General features: G+C 45.0%; 1 protein-coding gene across 5 annotated transcripts in view; it reads right to left on the bottom strand.

Annotated features, from left to right (window-relative positions):
- Positions 1-10,160, bottom strand: part of inpp4b (inositol polyphosphate-4-phosphatase type II B) — a 141,517-nt gene extending 131,357 nt beyond the window's left edge. Inside the window, exons 1-4 of one of the 5 annotated variants that reach the window (XR_013121214.1) lie at positions 10,105-10,148; positions 9,651-9,748; positions 9,244-9,485; positions 5,222-5,284 (exon numbers count right to left, since the gene is read on the bottom strand). Coding sequence is in view for 4 of the 5 variants with exons in the window: in XM_076973960.1 (XP_076830075.1) it covers positions 5,222-5,284; positions 9,244-9,283 (103 nt within the window). In the remaining variant the exon portion in view is untranslated. Of the gene's footprint in view, positions 1-5,221; positions 5,285-9,243; positions 9,486-9,650; positions 9,749-10,104 lie in introns of all 5 variants that reach the window. The other 4 variants (XM_076973960.1, XM_076973961.1, XM_076973963.1 and 1 more) reach the window with 4 other exon arrangements.
- Between the last annotated feature and the right edge of the window lie 16,228 nt (positions 10,161-26,388).

The raw sequence follows: 26,388 nt of genomic DNA, 5'->3' as shown, positions 1-26,388 counted from the left end.
AGCTAATGAGGTGAATCAGATATATTTGGGCTGAGGTTTTTGTTCTTTAAAGAAGCACTACTCTGCACGGTTTCAATTTTTTGTTGCTCTTACAAACCTGATTAAGCTCAACTTAATTATCAGGTCCTCTGAGTTCATTCAACTATCTTGGAAAGCACACAGTGCCATTGTGCTTATAGCTTGACACGCTACTCTTCCATCCAGAGCTCTGAAGATTAGTTTATAACAAAGCAGTTCATTTCAGAACAATAAACAAAACTGAAGTGACAGTGACAAGGGTATTAACTATCTGTCAATCAATTGTTGTGCAGTATGTAGTGTGTGTGTGTGTGTGTGTGTGCGCCCGCGTGCATGAGTGGGTGCATGTGCAGTTGGTATCGCCCCCACAGTTAATTGATTATGAGCCACACTGACTGTGATTTACATGAAAGACAGAGAGAAGGTTTAGCTAAAAGAAAAACATTCTTTTTAGTTACTTAGCAACACATATACTGCTAATATAAGGTGTCACGCATGGTGCCAGGCAGTTTGGGGCCTGGAAGGCACCACTGCGCCCTGAAGCCAAGAACAGACATGCACTGGGTGACCATGGCCACCACACCACATCATTTTAAGACTAAATTACCATTACCAAAGTTTAGGCCTCCTTATGCATTCTGGGAAAAAATAGTAATTGCATTTATGGTTATTGTTTCGTGGAGATGGAGAACAATCTCTGAAACTGTAGTCAAGGGAGCACCCACCCACCCACACACACACACAGCCCTCTGTGTATTCGTCTGCCTCGTCACAATGACCCCACTTCTGTGGAGTTAAGAGCCCTTTAATAACCTGCCATTACAATGGCTCAGATACTGAGATGGCCATTATGACCAGATGGTCATGGGAACCATCTGCCTTCACCTAGCAACCTTTTTTGACTGTGAATTACTTCTTTTCTTTGTTTCATTTGTTGTTTATTTCAGACCACGAGGCAGGTCTCAGTAATATTTGTTATGGTATGAAACACACGTTGGGAACAAGTCTATTAACTTAATAGACCTGAAAGAACCATAGCTGTACCACGAGGGCCACTGTTAGAATGTTGAACCAGGTTATATGCAAAGAAGCACAATATGTTGCTGACTGAAGGTAGTTATACCAACTGAAGGTAGTTATACCAACTGAAGGTAATTATACCAACTGAAGGTAGTTATACCAACTGAAGGTAGTTATACCAACTGAAGGTAGTTATACCAACTGAAGGTAATTATACCAACTGAAGGTAATTATACCAACTGAAGGTAATTATACCAACTGAAGGTAGTTATACCAACTGAAGGTAGTTATACCAACTGAAGGTAGTTATACCAACTGAAGGTAATTATACCAACTGAAGGTAATTATACCAACTGAAGGTAGTTATACCAACTGAAGGTAATTATACCAACTGAAGGTAGTTATACCAACTGAAGGTAATTATACCAACTGAAGGTAGTTATACCAACTGAAGGTAGTTATACCAACTGAAGGTAGTTATACCAACTGAAGGTAATTATTACAACTGAACAATTTCAAAACCGGTCCAGAAGATGCAGACAAACAGGGGACTTTAATAAATCTGAAGGAGTCAGTAGTGGAGTGATGCAGGAGAAACTGTGCAAAGAAAGTCAAACTCAGAAGGTCTAACCTTGATAGATGTCAACAGAAGTGAAAGACTAATGTAAATATTCCTTAGCCAGACATTTAAGCTGTATGTAGCGATAATCTGATTCAGGACTACTGTCTTCATCATAAGCTGAAAGGGATGATGTGATGAAAGGTGTAACGTTGCAGGTAAGATAAGAGGTAAGAGGTCTGCATGTGGGAAAATGCAGCACATGTTTTCCCTTCGGATTTCCTCAAATGCATATTAATCTGAAAAGATGCGGAAATGTTATCGTGCACCCAAGAATGAGTGGTGAGTTGGTGGTCACACACAGCCTGGTAAGTGCTATTGCATGTTTCAGGAAATACACTGTTATTCACTAGCTAGCCTAGTGTTGTTCACTAGCTTTTATTAATGCAAGATTAAAATCAAGGCTTCTCTCCCCACTAAGCTTCACACCAATCATAGCAGAGCAACCTGCAAGGTGCTAAACGTTCCCTTTGCAAAGGTCGCTACACCTATTCAGTGACTTTCATTGAGCCAAGCATTATTGGAGTGGTCCATCTTTGCTGGTTGGTGTTTGGCTGGAGTTACAAACATGCCTCTGCTGACAAGCAGCCCATTCTATTATACATCTGGAGGAATATCTCCACATCTGCACTGTGCAGGAATGACAGGGAAAATAAGATGAGCTACACAGGACTGATAAATAGTGCATGTAGAGGACGACTGTCAGTGTTGATCGGTCTTAGATTTCCCATTCTTATCTCGTTAATGACAGGCAATGGAATTAATTTATTTGCATGCTATATGCTCTGGGATTGTGGTGTTGTACACTGTGGCTCCAGACGACCTTCATGTCGTTGCTGTATACTTGTGACAATGGCAATGACAATAACGTTGAATCTAATTGAATCTAACACACACATGCCTCTGTTAATTTCTAGTGTGATATTTTAGTGCAGCAAGGCATAGCTCTCCATGTAAACATCAAACATACATTTCATGGCCACGTGGAGAGCGTCTTCGAAAGCCTAGATCCGAAACAAACATTTGTCTGCTTCTAGACAAACGTGCGGCATCAAATTCAAAAGCTGTTCCACTTGTGCATCATTCTGTCACTCAGCTACCCAAACATCCAGCACTCAACTCAGGGACTCGTCTCATTTCAACAATAAGAGACTCTCGGTATCATGGCCTTTCCTGCTGCAATATCCCCCTCTTAAACAGTTAATTAGTGGTAAAAATGAGGTTGGCTTTTCTCTCATTCGTTTATATGGCACGCATGGTTTGGTTGTCGTGACGAGCACTCTCTAGTGCCATCATTATCACTGCCAACTCCCTGAGTCTTCATTACGCTTTTCTTGTTGCACTGTAGCAGTCTTCACAGTTTTAGACGGAAGGGCTCACTGCTATAAAGAAGGAAAATGTTAAAAAATCCTTTATGCTCTGCATTGCAATTAGAGTCCTGGGTTTCTATCAGGGACAACAGTGTTCTCAACAGTTCAATAGATGTATTTATTCAAAAAGCTGTGATGTGATGCTCTCGCTCAAATGCACATACATCAAACCATACAGTAAAGCTATGATTTTATTGGGCCAAATTCCATCTTGTTTTTAGAGTACTTTATAATCTTAACAGTTTTATTAGAGATTGTAGAGATTTACCATCATTACCAAAATGAATGAAAAATAAATTTTTTGGTCGTGCCAGTCTTGTTTGTATGTTATTCAGATGAAAGACAATAAATCACAGTAGGATTTGAAATATATCCCAAAATTAAATACTTGCCTTACAGATCATCACATAACAGGGCAAATCTTAATGCATACACTGCTACATTCTATGAATATGTGGAAGCATGTATTTTGTGTTTCTCACTATTTCAGAATCATGATGATGTTCAGACCAGCAGGTGATCAGTGGCGTTCATCTTCTCACATAAACATTTATATAAAAACACAAGAGAAGAAGAGATACGGAAAGAGGACGGCCATTTGGCGGAGGGCCTGTGTGGATGTTTACAGGGTAAAGAAATTTGTAAATTTAGGAAGTGATCTTAATCTGAGAGGAAGCGATGCAGTCACGATGGAATCCTTAAGTGGCGGGAAAGTGTGAGACGAGCACTTTGACATGCAGCCTGAAGAGCGTCACACCGCACACTCCCATCCTGAAAGCACTCCACAGGACCAAAGCACTCCTTACGGTTTTCTGAACTAATGGCAGAATGCATGCGCACGTAAACATTCCAACACTACCAGCCTCGTCATCATATCAAAGAGATATATTCCTGTTTACTGTGCTGGGACTCAGCGCAAGCCTTGCTTGATATTTAATAGTGCACTTTACAGTGTGCAGAGCCTGAACAGATGCCTCCACAATCTCCATCTGTTTATCTCTCTGTCTCTCTCTCTCTTTCTGTCTATGTCTATCTCTCTTTCTATTTGTCTATGCCACTGTCTCTCTTCTCTCTTTGCCCCCCCCCCCCCCCCTTTCTGATTTTTGACATATGCTGTCCAGAAAGTAGAGTATCCACTCATGCCCATGTGCTGCTATGCAAGCATACTGTCCAGCTATGCCAGCTCCATCTGGTGGTTTGTCAACCGTAGTCTGTCTGTCTGTCTGTCTGTCTGTCTGTCTGTCTGTCTGTCTCTCTCTCTCTCTGTATGTGTGTGTGTGTGTGTGTGTGAGTGATGTGGTGGGAGTTTGAGCTAATATTCAAAAATATAGATATAAATGTTAATCCAATTAATGGCAGCTGAGATGGCTATAAAGCTCCGATGGCTTTGAACTCCCTCAACAGTCACTGTTAAACAGGTGTCAGGCTGCCACTCTGGCATGGCGTCTCACTGAAAGGAGAGAAGATCGTACGCATCTTTTAAGTCCATGTAAAAGGTTCTCATTTAAAAGCAAACGAAGAACAACATGGAACTTGTTGCAATGCAACTGTGTCCAAATCCTTTATTAAAGAAATGAGAGTAGACACATACAGGCATGTATTCATCACATACACACAGACACAGATGCAAACACAGACACATGCACATAGAAACAGGGACAGAGACTCACACACACACACACACACAGATTCTCAACATAACCTTCAGACACCAGACATGTCCGTTACCTCATTGCCAACAAAAATACATAAAAGCAAGAGCAACAAGAACCCCCACTGTTCAATTCAGTCTGAAAGAAACTGTGATATATTCAGAGTTCAGAAAGCCCCATGGCTTTGAAATGAGGACAGGTCTGAACGAAGACACTAATGTCTGCATGGACAAAGAGTCACTAAGCTGCAGTCACAAAGAGTCAGTAAACTAACAGTGGCCTCATTTCCTATGAACATGCAGAGTAAGGCCAACCCAGCCCACGCAGGGGACGTCCGACACAGTCCAGCATCGAGAATCAGATTAGCATGGCTCAATAATTACCTCCTTACAACTTGATTTGTTTGACTTTTACATTTTTCCAACAATGGTTCCATACATCAGTTTTAATTCCTCTGTGAAAGTCTTTGACATTTAACATTTATTCAGCATGCTGTGTGTCTAACAGGATTAGAGGACAGATCAGTAATCAGTGTGACTTACCCAGGCAAAACTCCACTTGTGGAATTCTGGGCATCAGAATGATGTTGGTGTGAGATGGTGGGCCTGAGGGAAAAAGGGAAGATGAGAAGAAACATTTAAACATGAATGCCAAACTTCCTGGAAACATACACTTCCATATATAATTCCCCGCCACACACGGCAAGCGACATTCCTCCAAAGGTCAGACGGCAACGTACTACAGAAATGATTGGATAATGTATTTCCTCGTTCCTCATCATTTCCATTTGACCTTTATCTGTTATAGACACAAACCGCTGAAAACTGGACGCAAAAAAGTTTAATGGGATGTTCGGCAAGTCTGAAGCCATATAAGGGCAAAGGCGTGGCCTGAGGCCATCCCTGCAGAGTTCCCGCCCCCTGGTGACTGAGAACGGGATGAACGCACCTGCCACAGGGACTCTGAACCACCTGATGATTGATGGCAGCAGCCATTTTAGATTATGCAAAGCAAGCGCCATCTATTTTTCCAAAAGAGGTGTGTGTCAGAGTGGCAGAGCTCATGCATCCATCGCCATGAGTGGCATCTGTGATGGACAGCTGAGGGGGGCCGGCTCTGCCCACACCACCTGCCAGCGGTCACCTGCCAAGCCAGCGCTGACCCAGAGCATTCGGCCCGCGAGCATGTGGTCAGCGAGCGTGTGGCGTGTGTGCTCTCCTGCTCGCGGGAGAACACGGCAGGTCTACAGATGAGCTGCAGAGGTGTTACTGTACAGCCAAGCTGAACACAGGTGTCATATTGTCCTCTTTGCGGTAGGAGATGTAGGAGCATATGTGAAGCATGTCTGGGTGTGTGCGGAAAAACACCAGATGTTACAGTGTTCGTCGGTGTGCAGCTGGAGGTTTGGCTTTTATGAGTTAAGGAGTCTAACCTGAGTTTGCCATAACTGAGCACTGAGTAACTGAGTACCTGTTTCCTCATGTTAAGATCCAGGCAGCATCTGTATTCGACTCACTGTCTGGACTGAAGAACCAGCCTCGACTGTCTACAGCACAGGTTGGGAAAGGAAATGACACCATCACGTTGCGATTGGGGTTAGGCAGGGAAGCACAGCAGTCTGGAGTCTGAACACACGTGTTCCACAACCAGGAGACCAGATCTACAATCTCTGCAGCTCTCTTGATATAAAGCCTGATTAGGCTGATTAGTAGTTAATTGTGGTTGATTATCAACACATGAATAACTGATCCAGCTGTGGCCTAAATCGGCAAGGGCCTATAAGTAACCACTCCCCCTGCTCCTCCCCCTTTTGCCTGTGAACGCCCCAAATGCTTTGGTGAACACACATACACACATTTGGTGATACACACATGCACAAACATACTCTCTTTCACTCTCACACACACTCCCCCCCCCCCCTCTCTCTCACACACACACACACACACACACACACACACACACACACACACACACACACACACAAGTCATAATCATTATAGCCATCAAAACTCCCACAGGGCAGGCCCATGGCCATCTGTGCTTGCTTGTGACAATACCCGCACTTTGTATAGAAGTCCATAAAGTGAACCTCAATAAAACTGTTCTTTGATTAACAAGAACGCACAATGACTGGCCCAAGCTGCTCAACATTACAGCGACCTGTGTGCTAACTCTCGCTCTCTGTGATGTAAAGGTCAACTTTTAATTCACTCTAATCTGCCTCACTGCTTGATGGAGTGACCCGATTTCAACTAATCAAAACAACAACTGATCCAAAACGTGCAGAATCGCCTCTTCACACTCAGCAGGTCATGATACAGCACGGCATTTTCCTTCTGAAAACACACACCACTCCATTTTGTCACCCCAAACTCACAACCGTATGCAGGTGCGAGTCAAGCTGCGTATAGCCAGCGGCCAGGCTCCTTCATCCATCTCCAGCATGCTCCAGTTCCTCCACCCCATCCATCAGCTGCTCTCTGCAGGTGGTGCAGAGGGAGGAGGGGCTGGCGCGTACCTGCGCTCAGGTAGCCCGGGCGGGGGGGCTCCAGCACAGTCCGCTCGCCCAGGGGGACACGCTGGTAATCAGCATGATGAACATGGCGGGGTTGTGACGCCTGCGTCATGCACTCCCGCCCCGCAGCTGACCTCCTTCCGCAGGGCATCGCTGCTACCTCGGGGTAAAGAGTTTAGGTGTAGGCGTTTGGGGGACACAAAGATAGAGTGCGTGCATGTGTGTGTGTGTGTGTGTGTGAGTGTGTGTGTGTGTGCACATTTACAGTATAAGTATATTCCTTAGGGACCAAATGTAGGACACGGTCTTGTTTTTGTTGCTGATCTCAGGCCAACATCCTAGGTCTGCTGCTAATTCTACCCTCCTGCAGAAGCCCCCGTGCCTCCTGGAGCAGATAGCTGCCAGTGTTCTACCTGCAGGCACCTTGTCTGCAGTGTCTTCATGAACACACACCTCGATACAGCAGATCCCGTCAGGATCGTCCACGTCCCTCCCAGTCCCTCTCATCTTTCCCCGCCTCCGCGAGACCGTTTTTAAAGTGCTCAAACGAGGGACAAGTGAGAGCCTCGTCTCCACCCCCGAGGGCGTTTCTTTTGGTCCCAGCCACCCTGCTGCTTCAGTCAGCCTTGATTTGATGATGGCACCTTCCTCCCTGATGCGGTGCCCGGTACATAAAGCAGCTATTTAACAAGACAGACGCTTTCTGCACTTCTCACAGACTGGAGAATAACAATCAAACTGAGGCTGTCTGCAGTCAACGTTAAATAAAGGAATGTTTGAAACAATGGTCTTCGGGGGTCCGTGGGGAGCTGGGACCACTTGGATGGTTGTTTAGCACGGGGGGGTTGTGTTTGAGCAAAACAGACTCCCGAGTGGGACGGCTGCTGCGCGTGCTGCCTGTAAGTGATTCTAATTGACCCGCTGACTCCGTTTGGGTGAGTAATGTTTGTTCTAGTGGGGTATCTTGGGAGAGGTTTCTCTAGTCCGCCCATGGAATCCCATTTCTGTCACCTGCCTCCTGTCTCCCCTCCATCAAACAGCAGGACTGAGAAACTGCAACTCACCCGAGTTGCCAAGACGTCCTCGCTGGTCCAGCCTTACACACAGCAGATGGGGACAAGGTTACGGTAGTGGGTATCTGTGGTGTTTACCAGCTGTGGCACCAGAGGGGAATAACAACCATTTTCTTAACCCACTGGGAGGAAAGAGATTTCTCTTAATGACACTCCTCTAAGCTTCTCTGAGCTTTCCTATCTCATGATGGGGTCAAGTACTGAGACAGAAAGGAGGAGAGAGAGAGAGAGAGAGAGAGAGAGAGAGAGAGAGAGAGAGAGAGAGAGAGAGAGAAAGACAGAGCACAGGAGAGATTGGATGAGATAGAGAGAGAGCAAGAAAGAGAGAGAGAACAAAATAGAGAAGGAAGTAAGAGAGTTTAAGACATTTTCATTACACACGTGTGTGGATTCAGCTGTATGAATAAAACAGTATGCCTGAAAGGCAAGGAGAGGTAAACATGACAGCAACCATGAAACTGCATGTCACACGTCTCCGAGTACGAGTGCCTGCTCCCCTTCAGCATGGGCGAGGCATGCATGACTCTGAGGCGCTCCGAACCTCCAGCGTTTGTTCTCCGAGCTGAGGCATACAGCACGCTCCCCTAGTGCCCCCGCTCGCCCCGCAAATCCCCTTAGCATTCGCAACACGCGAGGGGCACTCAGATGCGCTGCCTTCTACCGGCAAGAACTCGGCAACATCGCGCACGCGGCGAGTCAACGGGCAAAGTCATCACGGGGAACAAAACGGCTGTGGAACAGACGGAGTGAGGGAGGAGGAAAGAGAAGAGACTGAAAGAGAACACGAGAGAGAGAGAGAGGAGACAGAGTGATAATGAGAAGAAAGGAGAGGAACAAAAAGAGTATAATGAGTAGGAAAGTAAGTGTGTGTGTGTGTGTGTGTGTGTGTGTGTGTGTGTGTGTGTGTGTGTGTCCGCGCGCATGCATGTTTGTACGGAAGGACGTACAGTGAGACGCGAGTAGGTAGGTGACTCACCAGATGCTGTAGCTGCTCTGGTCAGACTGTCTGCCTCCATGGCGACTGTCCCACTGTTCCGCACGCGGCTGGCGCCACCTCAGAGTGCGATCCGCGCACCGGCGCTACCCAGGACCTCCAGGGACCCGACGGGACAGCGGACGGAGAAGAGCTCTTTCCTCAGAGAATCCCCCTCGATGGCACGAAGAGGTCTGGAGGAGGACTAGCGCACGGCCAGCCTGTGGGAGGAGGAGGGGGTGGTCCTGGAGAGGAGGAGGGGGGGAGCGCGATGGAAGAGGGGGAAGATGGAGGGAGTAAGAAGAGGAGAGAGGAGACTCGGCATTAGGCTCACTGCATCGCTCAATCCATCAATCTCTCTCTCGTCAGTGACACTTCCAGAACACACCGCCACGTCCCCCTCTTCCTACCGTGCTCTCGCTCCCTCTCTCCGTCTCTCAGACCCTCGCTCTCTGCCGTCCTGCCTCTCTTTGCTCTCTCTTCCCACTTTTTTCTGTCTCTTTTTGCGCTTTAAAAAAATAAATGAGAAGTTAATTAGAGAAAGCTTGAACACTGAGCTTCTTAAGAAGCCTTTGCTCCACAGCAGGTGAGTGGCACACGCAGACAGCTCAAGAGAGCATGAGAGAGAGAGAGAGAGAGAGAGAGAGAGAGAGAGAGGATGAATGCAAAAGAGAGATAAAGCACAGAACAGCTAGAGAAAGTAAAAAGAAGAATGCAGAGACACATGTACCCAAGACTACCACTAGACTAACAATTACTTAAATAATTGTTCTATTGATTAGCTTGTCACTTCTAATTATAATTACATTTGGATTTATTTTTATATAATTTGGCACAAATGTGAATATACAAATCTATACTTACAAAATAAAAGTTGTAGCTTGGAACCCGATTATCCAAGGATTTTCTTCCTGGGTAACGCTCCTCTCTGCAAAGTTCATGAGCACTTCCCTATTTGGAATGTTTACATTTATGTTCCAACTTTCCATCTATTTCTATCTCTAAACTAGTATGCTTTTAACATATTTTTCCTATACTCAAACAAGAATTCCACTTTGCAGATGCCTTAAAGCACACCAGTGTAGCGTTAAATGTTTGTTCAAATTAAGACTTTAATTTCCACATTTGAAAATTCCATTTAAAATTATTTACACAGGGAATTGCAATTTGTACATATAAAAATACAGACTTGCAGAATTAAGTAATTAAGTAACTGAATAGTCTCTAGTAAAAATTCAGTTCATACTAATGATATTTCAGTTCTTGCACAACTTTTCACTCTTTCATCTTAATTGGGCCAACATTCCTTAATAGCAGTATGTGAATATTTAATAGTGCTAGCTGAATTCTGATGAGGAAGACAGAGGTTCTTTCTGTCGGTCATGGCGTTCACCTCAATAGAAGGTGTAAGGAGCAGACAGTAGAAGACAGGAGAAGTTTGGAGACAACCACCCTGGAGGTTCTCCTGCCCCAACTGTCTCACCTACGCACCCATACCTGTGCTGTACAAGGCGGGCAGTCATGTCTCGTACAGACAGACCAGTCCCTGCCATTGCCATGAACCCCAGCGGCTCAGCACTAAGCCTCATGACACAGAGTGCATCCCTGCCCCACCCTACACAACCCTGCACCACCCTGCACAACCATATCTGATAAAAACAATTATTATTATTCCAGAGATGAATACAGATGTCTGTTGGACACCCACCACGCTGTTTTGTTCTACTCTTTTCTTGTTATGTATTCATGTTGCAAACACTATCCAATTGTAAAGAAAAATGTAAATGAGTATGTAAATTATGACATAATCCACCCACCACATGTAGCTAAACTACCGTCGGCTAGAAATTCACTACCTACAATCTTTATCATTAGTGTTATTAATGCCATTATATGTTGTGACACTACATGTGCCTCTTGGAGTGGGTGTGTTTATTTCTGCATATGTGTGTGCGAGAGAGAGAGAGAGAGAGAGAGAGAGAGAGGGGGGGGGGGGGGACTGGGCTGGGTGTTTGGCTGTGGAACACACTATGAGCATAAAGCTGTTCCCCCAGTTAGCCTCTGCCATTGGACTCTCTGGAGAGTCCTGTGTGTGTGTGTGCATGAGAGAAAGAGAGAGAGAGATTACAGAAATCACAAATCACAGGGCTGGGGGGTTTGGTGGTGGAATGCACTATAAGCATAAAGCTATTCTCCCAAACTCATTCTGTGTGTGTGTACACTTGTTCTATGTGTGTGTGTGTGTGTGTGTGTGTGCGTGCAAGTTCTGTGTGCGTGTGTGTGTGTGTGTGCGTGCAAGTTCTGTGTGCGTGTGTGTGTGTGTGGTAATTATACTCTCATTAAATAAAGCGAACTAGCAGGTTTTTGAATTCAACTGCTGCTTTTCTCCTCTCATTGCTATTTTCTCGTGTTTGAATGCCAAAGACTGATCTGTTCAGCTCAGAACTCTTGGTCTGGGCCCTTAAAGAAAAGGGATCAGATAGTCTGATAATGTCAGTCTGCAGGGGCAAACATCACAGTGAGTCAAGGCATCGTCTCCATTAGCATTAGGGCTAAATGGAGAAAAATGTCACATATATCCAAACACATATTTACACATGCTGGCAAAGACCCAAAGTCAGGGGTCAGACTGAACTGTGCTTCTCTGTGGACTGAAACCAGATATTGTCATCACATCTGCATGTCTGCATTTTTGGTGCGCTCTACATTCCAGCGTTTTCACAGTGTTTCTGGCAGAGGGACTCATCAATGGCTCCGTCCTCGACAGGACCCAGGCAGGTGCACGTCACCATCCTGCTACACAGCTTCCTGCACCATGTCACCGCGGAACTGCACCCTCAGGAGCAGAGTTCTAGAATGGCTAGCATGGTACATTCAATGACTCTCTCTCTCTCTCTCTCTCTCTCTCTCTCTCACACACACACACACACAAAAACATATTCCAGGTTGAGTTACTGTAGTAAGAGTTATTCAAAATTGTAGTGAAGGAATGAAGTACACAGAGTTCCAGAGTAACAGGACATTTCACATCATCAGCTGTGCAAGCAAAGTGCTCTCCTTCTCTCTCTCTCCCTCTCTCCTTCTCTCTCTCTCCTTCTCTCTCTTTGTATATATTTACACAGTACAGTACACTACAGTACTGCACACAAGACTTAGGCCACCATTTGATTAATTGTTTAAGCAATGGTATAATTACCTATATATAATTATTTCTATTAGAATTAATCCAGAAAATGCTGCACATTTCTATGCATTTTTAGATTTTAAAAAATCAGCATATATAGGCTACAGTGACGTGATGTCCGTTTACATCTGAAGAAGCCACAATCTCAAGAAGAATTCAGGGAAGTGCTGAGAGAAGCCTGGTATAACATACCATATGATTACCAGAAGATTTCCAGAATACTGAACACTAAACACTGATGTTTGCCTCTAGAAGCCATTTGTACAGTAGTGTACACACACAAACACACACAGACCACTTTAAAGGAGTAAATATGCTCTTATGTAGAAATTTTCACACACAACCATCTCTAGAGAATGACCATCTCCAGAGTTTACAGAGAAGCATTGCAAAAAGAAAATATCCAGTGATCAGCAGTTAATGGGCAAAAAGACTGTGTTGATGTCAGAGGTCAGATGAGAATGGCAAGACTAGTTAGGGTTGACAGAAAGGCAACAGACACTCAAATAATTAGTCATCAAAGCAAGGTATGCAGAAGAGTATCTCAATGTACTACGTGTCGAAACCTTGAAGCTGATAAAGCAGCAGACTACATCGGGATGGTTATTCTGATGGCTACATCTAGCATGACAATGTACCATGTCACAAAGCTTGAATCTCTAACTGGTTTCTTGCACATGATGACGAAATGGCCTCCACAATCACCAGATCTCGATCCAGTAGATCACCTTTGGGATGTAGTGGAACTGGAGATTCCCATGATGGGTTTGCAGATGACAAATAAGCAGTAACTGTGGGATGCAGTCATTGCCATCATGTTTTATCATACCAACATTTATGTTTCAGCACCTTGTTGAATTCATGCCACATAGAATTTAGGCACTGAGGCAACAGAAGATATATTGTGTGTGTGTGATGTCTGTATACATACACACACCCACAGTTTTTGTTGTACTTTGACAATATCCTGCATTGTCGGAGTCTGCATTTTACTGCAGTGTGACGCCTCTCCACACTTGAACTGACAAAACACACACAGCCACCCACCAGAGAAATAATAATAAACACACCGTGCTCAGTCTAACTGCATCCATCCATCCAACAGCATCACAGTAATCTGCTACCAGCACTTAATTTAGCGATTGTGTAATTTTTAATGGGGCTGTAGTTAAATTTAATCAGAAACTCCAAATTATCATTAAAGCATTTACAAGCAGGCTGTTGCACTAAGATTCTGATGTTGATTTCTTATTTAATGAACAGTCTAATAGATGCATAGATTTTACCTTGTGGGTTAAATGTTTTTTCCTTAACGTATGCATGAGAGTTCATGTTTTCAAAACTACTCAGGCAAGGCCCAGAAAAGCATTTTGCTTTGCTAAACATGTTCAGTTTCCAAAAAGCAGTAGCAAAGCCAAACTCTTTCCCATCGGTTTCTGTGCTGATTACATCATTATTTAATCGCTTAAACATAAGTGCATTTATCTTCATTTTTCAACATCAAATACTGTTTGCTGTGTTCTGCTGGGTACACCCACATTCTCGCTACTCACACAGGAGATTTACTTGCCAGAAAAGTTGTCTTATGAATAAAGTCAAGAAAGTCAATAAGTAAACTCATACACTTTAGATCAAACCTCAATTTCAAGAAGAAAGGTTCACATTTTCAAACCATTCCCCAAACTGCAATTTGTGATACAATTTAAAGAATCACTGTATATTTCTCCAACTTCAATATGTTTGGTGAATAAAGTAGTTCTAGGTTGGTGTCCAGGAATCATGGGTTTTCCAGCCTGCCTCAGGAGACAGGAGTGATGCAGGACATACAGATACAGATTATATCAACCAATAAATGAACTATCAAAGACCACGACACAGAACAGGACTTGCACGTGAAGTTCAGATTCAAAATCCTCCATCTTTAACAAGGCTATACGCAATAGCCGAAAAAACAGCACAGATGTACATGCCCAACATTCTTCTGGTACGCCCAAATATCCAAAAGAAGGCCATGTTTTGCCTTCAAATATGCAGTTTGTGTGCGACCTTTACAATATAACCTCTTTCACACTGAACCATTTTGCTCACACAATGCGTTCCTTGACTGCAAAGCAAGTTTGCTACAGGCAACATCATTTAGAAATTCGCATATTATTCACACTTTTTTTGATCATCTGTAAAGAAAATACTACTGAATATCTTCTGCTTTCCTGGGACTGTGGTAAATATGTAGGCAACATTTTGAGATTAGGGGCCCTTTGAGATTAACTGATTAAACGTCTTTGAAAGCGCTCGCAGGTCTGCATGTGTACTCACTCAAATACACATACTCTCCACGCACCACATATTAACATTCAGATCTGTTCTTCGTAAAGCAATATGTGCCTGATTAAGGCCAGACCGATGGTAGCAGAGGACACAGATCAATAAAGAGGGAGGGGGGAGAAGGAAAAGCAAGAGTGAGGGAGTGAACTAGAGGGAGAGAGAGATGAAGAGAGAGACAGCTCAAAGGCATGCTAAAAGAGAGCAAGAAAGCGAGAGAGAGACAGAGAGAGAGAGAGCAGGAGACCTCAAATGAATACGAAAAGAGAGAAGACAGGAGGACAAACCCACGGTCTCTTTAGTTATTCAGCTCAGAGCATGACGTTGCTCTCCGTCCCATTTACCAGCCCAGGCAGACATCACGGCTGTTTAGAATTCCACGCCCGACTCTGGCATGCCATCAAGCAGGCTGCGGCCATGCACTGATCCCGACTGGACTGGCGAAAACCTGCCAGACCCTCAAAGCCCCTGAGATCGTTTCACTGCAATCCCAGAATGCCTCTCTATTGGCCTCTGTTGACAAAGATGCACCAAACTATCTCACAAATTGCAGATTCAGTGAACCATCACCAAAATCAGGTGAACTTCTCTCACCTAAACAGACTCTCCAAACTCCATCGCCAAAACCACAGCCACACTTTTTCTTTCATTTATTATTTTGCTTTCACCTCTCCTTATGCTTTGGTGCAGCAGCTGAGGAGAATATTGCACTGAGTATATGGCCAGACGGTTCTTGTAAGCCTGTGCTTTCAATAACATTGACTTACCATTAGGCAAGAGAAACATGGGCGAAGGTAATTATTGGGAAGGAAGACTACACAGGCTCATCTAATAGAGAGAAAGTGCAGGCCATGATTCATCCATGTCTTCCCCTTTCTCTCTGTGGCTTTGACAAATATGTTTTAATAAGGAGAATAATGATCCAGTAAACGCTGTAATGAGATAGAACGGTAATAGTGAGTAGGGTCAAAGGTCATGTCAGACAGCCCCATGGCGACTCATACTCCATCTAAGTTCATAGAGGTTCACTTGGTTAACTAAGCAAAAAAAAAGGTCAGATAAATGAAAAAGAATGACATTCTGATATAGCCTTGGAACAGTTTATTTCCCATGAGGTTTGACTAGTCATTGTTAAAGGCTAGGCATTCAGGTGATGCCCCCTAGTGGTGAAGCTGCCATGAGCATCAGGAATCTGATGGAAGGGCTGCCACTGTAGTAAGCGATTCAAGACATAGTGATAAAGGGCGATCTGTATTTCTGAGGAATATGTCAAGAGTTCTCTTTACACAGGAGCCAATCTTGGATTTCTTCTTTGGTTTCAAACATCTCAAGATGTTTGGATGGCGTGCCAAGCATTAAGAGAGAAACTAAGAGCAATCGTTGCAAGCATTCGTCCTGTGAGTGCCCTGTGGCTCGACCCGAGACCGTGTGGAATTCATGACAGGTCATCTCCACTCTGAGCACTCCCCTTAGCTGCCTGTTCAAATGTAATATTGCAGGTGTGTGTCCTGGGGCCTGCATGCCTGGAGTGTGTTTTCTCGGATGTGTGTAATACCTGTAGGTTAGAGAGAGAGGCGAACCCAAACAGACTCCTGCTGTTTTGTCACCCGCTCTGCTTTCCTGCCACAACACACCAGTAAGATGGGTATTGATTTCTCATCATGTCAGACTTATTGCACATCCTCTTTACCTTCACAGTAACGGCTGCAGCAGCCGCTGTCGTCCCGGAGACCAAGACTCATACCCAGAGGACTCCCTCTGCTGTCACAAGCAAAGAAGCTCATTGATTTTCACCCACCCCTCCTCGATCCTTGTTTACTCTCTTCTTATTTCCACTTCTTCATATTTCTTAATATCACAGAAGTCCTTTTTTTCCTTTCTTTCATTCTTTCTTTCTCTGCTATGACCACAAACTCTGGTATCTGTAGCTCCTTCTTTCTGCCTCAGCTTTGAACTCCTCTACGTCCCTCCCTCCCCCACACCCGTAGCACTGAGTGCATACGGCCTGGAGAACAAGACGCTGAACACAGACACTAAACGTGCTCTCCGGCATAAGCGTTCAGTTAGCATAAACAGGGAATACAGCTTCCCCAAAACACTGAAACAATGTCAAGCCAAAAGCACAACTGAACAGTGACAGAAATAGCACTGCTTATGAATTTGTTCTTGTGGTTGCATGAGAACGACCCACAACATTAAAGAATCAGATCACGAGAGCAGTATAATTTTCAAACCCCAGAGAAAAAGCATAGGAAAGCCTATTTTTTTTTACACAACATGCCTTTTAAGGATATAACAGGATACTGGATCTTTCAGACAAAGGTTATATGTTTTTGGAAAACACAACTCCAATGCTTTCATGTCATTTTTCAGTAAACTTTAACTTGACCTTTAAGATGACCTGACATAGCACATAGTGGTAGTGGGACTGAAATCCATTCCATTGCATAAACACCTGGAGATATACAACTAAACAGCCTTTAATACGATTGAGCATCAGTAGCTCTACAGACTGCTAGTCTGCAGAGTCGCTGTGTCCTGCCATCTCTGGAGGTTGGCCCGTTTCTGCAGGCCTGCGCTCATCAGACCCACCGGCACCAGCGGATCCAGTTCCTGCTCGTGGAGGTCATAAATAAGACAGGAGTCCAAGAAGGGGTCATTATCCACGGCTACCTGGACTCTGCCTGTCGCAGCAGCCTGGGCTAATTTCTAATAGGCGAGTGCAGATGGCATGTGGAGATAACAGAGGTGCTAATATTACTCTCCGCTGTGTGTGTGAGTGTGTGTGTGTGTGTGTGGGGGGGGGGGGGGGTGCAGGCTGGGCTGAAGGAAGACCAGCTAGAGGTGCTAGAGACGGCAAAGCAACTGCAGTGCGATGGCTGCTGTAAGCGAGAAGTGTTCTTAAACACACAAACGGCTTTCAGAAAACAGAAGCCGGTAGGCACGAAGCAGACGGCACAGCCTCCACCAGCATTCAAGTCCGTTTTAAACTCTAGGAATAATTGAAAGGACGGCCAGCAGCCGGCTCGGATAACCAATGAAGATGTACAACACACAGACAGTCCCAAACACTCACGCAGCCACTCACTCTCTTATACGGTCTTGTTTGATGCATTTGGAGAGAATTCATATTTCTTGGGTTTTTTTCACTCCTTGTTCTCTGCGGTAGCAAATAATCAAAACAACACAGAAAAGCAATTTGGATGTAGGCAGGCCCGCTTCTCCCACTGCAAGCATTAAACAACCTCTCCATGCCACAGAAGTCCGACTTCATCCCTCCCTACTCTGCAGCCAAACCCAAGATAGCTCACAGTAGTGGAAGACTTCAAAACCCCTTCTTCCCTCATCCCCCTATATCAAAGGAAAACCCTAACGAAGAGGAGCAAGGACACCCCTTCATGCTTATGTCATTAAGAGCGTGGAGAGCAAATAAAAGCATCTCCCCCAGCGAGCCGTCAGTTTCCCCTTTATACTCCGATGGAGGAGCTGAGCTCCAGCCGTGACTCCGCCCAGCTCATCAAAGGCTTCAGCTCTAACTCATGAAGCCTCCCTATCATGGCTTATTTCAGTCACACAACTTTTACAGGACCAACTTCTCAAATTAAAGCTGAAATAATGAAGGCAGAAGCACATTAATAGAAGTATTAAGTGCTGAACTTTGACATAGTGCAGTGAAGGTGTATGCATTGGCTATAATCAAATTCCTATGTCTCCCATCACAACAGTAAAAATAGCTTTACATAATAGCGTAACATTCGCTTAGCTTAGCTTAGCTTTGAGCTGGGCTTATGACTGTAGTTAATAAACAGGAAAAGATTTATTCAGAATTTCTCGCTGACTTGATTTGACTGGTCATCTGTAAGTGCTGTGCTATGTCATTATGCGTAACTGTCTGTCAGAGTTTATTACTTGATTGGTTGGACCTTCCTATCTAAGTAATTCCTACAGCACACTCATATCTTAATCACACGGCCGGTGACAGATTTAAGCCCTCGCTCATGCCAAGAGAAGAGAATCACATTTACTTGGCCACAGAATAGCTCTTCTGCCTCCTTGCACATCACCCCCTATGGGATGATGGTCTTCCAAAAAAGCCCTTTTGCTGTGATGAAAGTGTGGAATCAAATTGAGGGGTCGAAACCTTTTTGGATATTTCAGGTGCCTCTAAGACTGCCTAGCCTAGGGGGTTGAGAGCTAGCTTTGTCCTCTGTCCCATGTATACCATATCCTTCTATAGTACTGTGTGCCTTTTAGCAATGCTGACCAGAGCTATTGGAAAAGTATACATTTGGTTATTTGTAGAGGTGGAGCAGATGAAATTGAATTGGCTGCTCCTCTTTCATGCATGACAATTCTGAGGATAAAATAAAAGCACTGGAACCTCTGATCTCAGCCCGCGATCGTGGGGGTTTTCTCGGACCGAGCCCCGCCCCAGGCCGTAGCAGTGGCTGCCTGGCATTCAGCTTCCCCAGGAAGGCCCGGCCCATGCAGGTGCCCACAGGGAGAGCCTCGGATCAGAGAGAGCGAGAAATAATGCTTCACTTTCCAAATAGCATGCCCCTCTTCTGCAGCTGGGGCCTACAGTTCCCAAGAGCCTTTGCAGCGCCTTTGATCTGGTGCAGGAAAGGCTGAGGCCATGGGGGCATATGAGGATGCGATTTTATTGAGAATGTTCAGGCTTTCATGAGGAGGCAGAATATGGCTGGGGACTCACTGATTCATGAACTTCACTCTTCATCTCAGCTGAGCTGCCCATGGGCCACCATAGCAACCTTGCAAGCTAAACCAAGATAGGGGTTTAGCAAGCATATTAAAACAGACACACAAGGGTATGCACGTGCACACACACACACGCATATGACATGTGCTTGCACAACACTTCTTTTATTGTTGGGGTTGTTTGACCCTGCTAAAGTAAATAAACATGCACACTTGCAGACAGGCACTCATTGGGAACAGAGGAGCCTGGCATGGGATGGTCTAGGGTGGCAGAGGGAGCTCTGTCTGTCTGGCCGTCTGTGAAAATGTCTGGCAGTGCTCCTGTAGAACCTGCCAAGGCTCCAGCAGGGGAGGTCGCGCAGCATGGGCAGGGAGAGGGGGCTTTGGAGGGGCCAGGAGCAGAGCAAAGAAGTCCTGCTGTCCACGAAGCCCGCATGCAATGAATGAGCAGCCATCCTCTGCAGACCCGCAGGGGGCGTGGTCCACAGGGGGCGTGGCTCCAGACCTGTCCTGGGCTCTGCACATGGGGCACATACATCATAGCCAAGGCTACCTGCTCTAACTCAGCTGAGGAATGTTTTAGTAGAGTTGGACCATAAAAGACAAAGTTTATTACATGCTCTAGGCTTCTACACAATAAGACTTAAAAACTGAATAACACCGATGAAGCAACTCTTTTTACCGTCCCGTGTGTATTTTAAGATTCCATTTAAGACTTATTTTAAGACTCCTTTCTGTATGGTAAAACTCATTTTTAGCTTCTCTGTAAATGTTACAACTCTATCAGCAGATTCCAATATTACAGCCCACATTCCAGTCTGAGGTCAAGGTGACAAAGCACAGTACATACGTAGCACTGCCCGCCCCTCAGGTTTTTTTAATAAACGTCTAGAAATCATGCACCGCCATCACAAGACAGAAAACAGTGCACGCTGTGACTTCATTATGAGACTGAAAGTAGATTATAGACATTCAAGAGCGCACGCTCCCTGCAGGTGAAAAGGTCATGGTCTGCCTGCAGGTGAAAAGTTCAAGGTCTCCCTGCAGGTGTCCTGGTTCCCCTCATGCACCTCAGACCTCTGACTCTAAGGAGCATGACAAACAGCGAGTAACGTCTTAACACTCTCCCCTCCACCATGCTCTTCTCCATCTCTGCAAGTGGGTTAGAGGCAAACTGTACACCGAACCCTGCCCACTGACCCCCGGGGACCTGCCCCGCCTCCTTGCCAGACACGTGGAACTCTTCCAGCTCTGGCACAACTCACTCCCTACCAAATGAGCTGTCAAATATTCATTGCGGGAAAATCGTGCCAACACACAGTCTGGCCAAATGTCACTGCATAATGAAAGATGCCAAGCGAAATACCACGGAGACAAATTCCAAGATGCTGCTTGCCGGCATCTCCATTTAGAGGAGGTTGAGGGTCATTCCTCTAGGAAGCAGCACGGTACCTTTCCCAGCTGCTTTTAAACCGAAGTTGGTCACAGCCAAACATGCAGGTGTTACTGCTCCAACATTACAGAAGGAAGAGGAGCCTCCTGGGGAACTGAGTGGTCTGCCACTGTCTTTTCTAAAAATCCTCAAAATGGCTCATTTGTTTTGGTTGGAGACGTTCAGTGTTGGATGCTATGCAGTCAATTTTACAGACACAAGGCCAATTGGTGGCCTTGGTCAGCAGGAATTGCAGAAATATGCACTTACAAATCATCCTCAATTAGATCCATTGGGGCAAACCAGAACAAGGTTTTGCCCATTACCGTTTAGAATAGTGCTCAACAAATGACAACGCTGCAGATAGTAGTGTTCTGTCCACCCGGAGTCGAGGGGTATGACCACTTGCTCTCAGAGCCGGACCCAGGGCAGCAGCAGGGTGAGCAGGGCCGCCCGCCAACAGGGTCTCCTCAATTCCGTTTAAGCTCACGGTCTTGCTGGGGCTAGGCCTCTCCCTTAATTGATCCCACAGGTAGACCAGGAGGCCCTGTCACCTTTTAAATGAGGCACCCAGGGATCCTGAAAGCAAGATAACACATGAAGACCTGACAGGCATAGAAAAAAGAAGGTAAAAAGAAGAAAAAAAACACTGAATAACTCCAACTTCCCCAGACTGGTTAACGTCAAGTTCTGCATCACTTCATTGCCTCATAATGGCTATTAAGCAATCGATAATGACTGTCATCCGCTAGAGAGCTGTACAACTGTGAACTATTGCTTTCTCCCGAGTCTCTACTTTAAAAAGACAATTTGCACCATTTAAAGGATGGGGAAATTCAGCCTGCTTTTTCCATTGCTGTATTATATGAATCATCTGAAGAGTATATTATCAGTGGGCTGATGAACACAGTCAACTGACTAAACTGACACTTTATTAGAGATATATATGTGACACCCTACTGCAGTACGAACTTTAACCCATCTGTTTCTATGCATGATTTGTCAGCAATCCTCCATGTATGATCAGTTTCTTAAAACAAGAAGTAGCAGATTACTTTAAAATGCAGAAGTAATGCTCTCATTACATTCATGTATGTAACTACACCAGCAGCACCGCTGGGCCTGACAAAGTCTCAGCCACAACCACGCCACTGCCGTGTCAGCATTGAAGCTGTGTTGAGATGAATATTCAGTCAGCAATGTTCTTGTGGGGGGGACTAAACCACTGGTGAATAGAGAGTAGGATGACTGACAGACATGGCAACAGTTCATGGTAACAGATCAATTACAAATGCAATTGTAAGACCATAATTCCTATTCAAGTGGCCAGTGAGTACAGGTGCAAAGTAGATGTTTTGACTGAAATCCAGTCTGTACAGTACAATGATTAGTTGTGTGCTACCACAATATAAACCTGTAAATCTAAAAGGTTATGCCTTTTTTTTTTTTTTACAATACTACACTCTTGACATCTACTTAGTTAACTTTGGAAAATTACAGCTCAGTTCATTGTTAACCTGGAGATGCACCCTCGATAAGTGGAACCGCTCAGAACCCCACGTCCACCGTCATTATTCCATCACAGATTAATGGTAACATTCTACGGCAAACACAGATATGTGTGTGCAGAACCTTCCATGGCCTTCCAGGATGGAAAGAACCCAATTGTAGTTCGACAAAGTTTCTCGCCACGTGCCGAAGAGAACGCTGCTGCATCAGACGCTAAACGTGGCGTTGCCGTATGGCGTGAGCTGCCTACGATGTGTCGAGTGCTGCCCCTCCCCCACCGCCTCTCTCACAATCCATTACATACTCAACATTCCGTTTGGGAATAGCTTTTCACCGCTTATGGAGGTGTCACGATTAATCATGTACGGCTGGGGACGTGGGTTTTCCCCGTACGTATATTGGGGGGGTACTCTTCTTGCTCCACTGATTAATGCTTCACCACATAATAAAACACTGGGCTGCAGGCAGGTTTGACAGCTGGAAGTTGTTGATGTGGGTAATGATCAGAATTACCTTTGTGTACGTGCACGTGTGTGTGTGTGCGTGCATTTTTGCTTGTGTGTATGCATGCGCATTTCTGACACTTGATTCATTATGTCTATTCATTATGTCTATTCATTACATCTTCCTGCATAAATTTAATTTTATGAACATAAAGCAAGCTAAAGAGAAGCTTATGAAAGTAGATGTGTAGTGGGATTTTTTCGCTCATGCTCCCAGCCAAAAACATGCTGCCACACTGTTGCCAGTGCATTTCAAAGTGATGAGGTGGTAAGGTCACCACTCACTCCAGCCCTACCACTGCAACATCTGACACCCAGTACAGCAAGACTGACCGCGACGAACGAACACTTGAACATCCTGTACTGTCGGGTCCTGAATTGTTCCCTAGTAGAACCATCATACAGAATGATGCCTATATACATAATCATAATACTGGTGAACTGTTAATGTTTTCTCAATAGGAATGTTCGTCAGCTGCAGCAAAGAAAACCAACATGTCTGAATGTCAATTTGTTACAAAACTGAACACTGTGTAACTAAAGCTAGGTAGTTCCATTTCAAACACAATATAATATAATAAGATAAAGGTGATTTCATGAAGAAACAAAAGTTTTTTTTTTAATGACTGCTATTTCCTTCTGGATATGACAAGTTGACAAGTGATCATAATGTCTTCTTGGCTAACTTTAAATGATATTTGAATTTTAAAAACTATTGCATTGTTAACTTCTAGCAAACTCCTTCAGGCAGGCAATCCAAGCAAGTTATGTCTACTTAAGTGAGACTGCACATATTACAAAGGGTGCTATTATTAAATTCTCTGTTTAAAGTTCCATTTCATTTCATGGTTGTCCCTGCATATAGAACACCTAGCTGAGCAATCTGATGAATAAGTTGTGTTTTTAAAAAAAGCTACACAGGACCTACAGGAGCTACACTTGGAAGGTTTTACAGACGATGATGGGAGTGAGATCCAGGTGTGAACGAGAGGCCCACCCTGGTGAGGTTTCCATCCACACACACTCCTCCCTCATCTCTCCATCACTACACCTATTTTTCTACACAATCACGCTAGTTAAGCCATAGGAGCACATGGGCTTTCATCTGTACCTACTGGATCCCAACACTGCTGGTAGGAACACACATACGTGCACGTGTGCGCACACACACACACCTCAGTTCCCCTCCATTAGGAGGACCTGCCTCTCTCTGATCGAATGTTTAAGATGCATCTGTGATCCAAGTGTGAGGGGAAAAAAAACCCCATGTGAATCAATCCCTCCAATTCAACAATAAAGACTGCAAATGTGTTTAAAGGGAGATAAGCTTCAAGAGGGCTGCGAAAGTTTTCGCTACACCACCAGTCTTCCGCACCTCCATGAAAAATGCATGGCAACCACTCAGCAAGCAGCGCAATTGTTTTCGTGGCGGCCGGAATGGAGGCAGAGGCCCCAGAATGCATGAGAAACTCCATCCATCCCGGGGAGGGAGGAGAAACGCTGACCTGCTAGTGCCACACCGCAAATGCAAAGCAGAGGCAGAATACAAAGGGGATGCTGCAGGAAAAGTAGAAGATGTGGAAGGAGTGGAGGAGGAGGGAGAGAGTGAGGGAGGACTCGTTTCTGGCTGGGGAGTGGCAGGGGAAAAAAAAAAAAGTTTGCTTCGGAGACCCAGCAGGAGTCGGGTCCACGCAGGTTTGATTGCTCCAGGCTTAATTAGCCTGAGAGAACCGTGGCAAGCAGCTTGTCATGTTGCAGTATTTGTGCTGTGACACTTACTTCTTGGAGAGCTGTTCAATCATTTCAAAGCCCTGCACCGCTCTCTCTCCTCTCTCCTATTAATGAATCGTGTTACACCCAGACCAGCGTATCACCATGACAGCACTGCTGTTCTAACCAGTGCTTTCCATGGCAAAGGGAGAAAAACGTGCACACACACACACACACACACACACACACACACACACACACACACACACACACACACACACACACCCCAAGAGAGGGAGCTAAAGTTTTGATTCTTCCTTCCTATTACAAGTTCCTTTCCTGGCAAGACTGATGTTCAGCTGCCAGGTAACAGTGATGGGGGTGTGATGGAGGATGAAGGACAACCTCTCATGATTGCATGTCCTCCAGAGCCTCTGGAAGAGGAGCTAACCTTTCACTCCCAGAAGGAGATGTCATCCTCCAGCACTTAATTGCTTAGTTGAAGGGAAAAATAAATTCAATTTCCTTAAAAGGTCAAAGCCTGAAATGTCCAATTATGAAACTCTTTTAATCACTTGGGTTCGATATGAGGCCTAAATGACAATGACATGTGGAGTGGCGTGTGAGAGAGAGAGAGAGAGAGAGAGAGAGAGAGAGAGAGAGAGAGAGATCCCTACAGCGAATTTCAATGAGGACATCCATGTCATTTTTCCCACCAGCTGGATTCTAATTCTAACGCAAGGCTCCAACACCACAAAGCAATCTTTATTCCTCTGTGTGTACACACAGAATTCACCTCATTAGTTTATTTATTATTCCAGATTTAATGATAACACTTGAGTGGTTAAAATAAATATATGACAAAACAGGCTGGTAGCAGAGTAATAACAAGCCACTTTGTTTTGGATATTTCACAAGATGAGCTAAAGACTTTTCTCAATTTTCTCATACCTACTCGCTCTACAAAGCTAATGACAACCTTTTCATCTTTCTTCCTCATACACAAACACAGGCACCCAAACAAACATCACACAACCAGATGAATAGGGACATTTGCAATCAATACTCACTAGAACTCTTGGCCCCAAGATGGGGGCCAAGGAACGTACACTCATCTCATGTATCGGAAGTGACTCTAAGCTCCTCTCTGGTGCCAGCTCCCCTCTGTGCATCACAAACATCCTCCCTCTCTTCTTCCTTCATCCAAATCACACCTTTCTTTCTCCTGATCAAATGGCTTCACTAGGGACCACACAGCCCTGCACCCTTTATAGGCGTGGCAGCTATCTGGGATTACCTGTTCTCTTGGGATCATGCAAGGACTTTGGGGGTACCGAGGATCCCTGGCTCCTACCAAGCTATCTTCAGTACTTCAGCACGAGAACTAAAGAAGATTAAAGATGGCTTTATAACACCATTAAGAAAAAGGCAGGGACAGTGGCAATCCCGACTGGGCCACAGGAGGATCTGCACAGTGACATCATTATGACCGGTCCCAACCACAGCAGATCTGGGTCTTTGGAGAAAGGCCCCAGGCAAGCGGTGCCTGATGCTTCAATGCTGCAACATATCACAGCCCTGAACTCACTCACCCAGCTCATGGTCTCAGCTCACATCCTCTCCACACCAACTCTCCCATCCACCTCCTCCTACCTCGCGCTCACCTTCCGCTCTTCCTCTGGCTTTCGTCAGCACTCGCACATTAAAAGGTTACACCTCCTTATGCATCCTGCTTTCTTTCCCTCTTTCCTGGTCTGCATGCCTCACAG

Source organism: Brachyhypopomus gauderio, chromosome 15, assembly GCF_052324685.1.
Source record: "Brachyhypopomus gauderio isolate BG-103 chromosome 15, BGAUD_0.2, whole genome shotgun sequence".
Classification (NCBI taxonomy): domain Eukaryota; kingdom Metazoa; phylum Chordata; class Actinopteri; order Gymnotiformes; family Hypopomidae; genus Brachyhypopomus; species Brachyhypopomus gauderio.
This window is presented reverse-complemented; position numbering and strand designations above follow the sequence as displayed.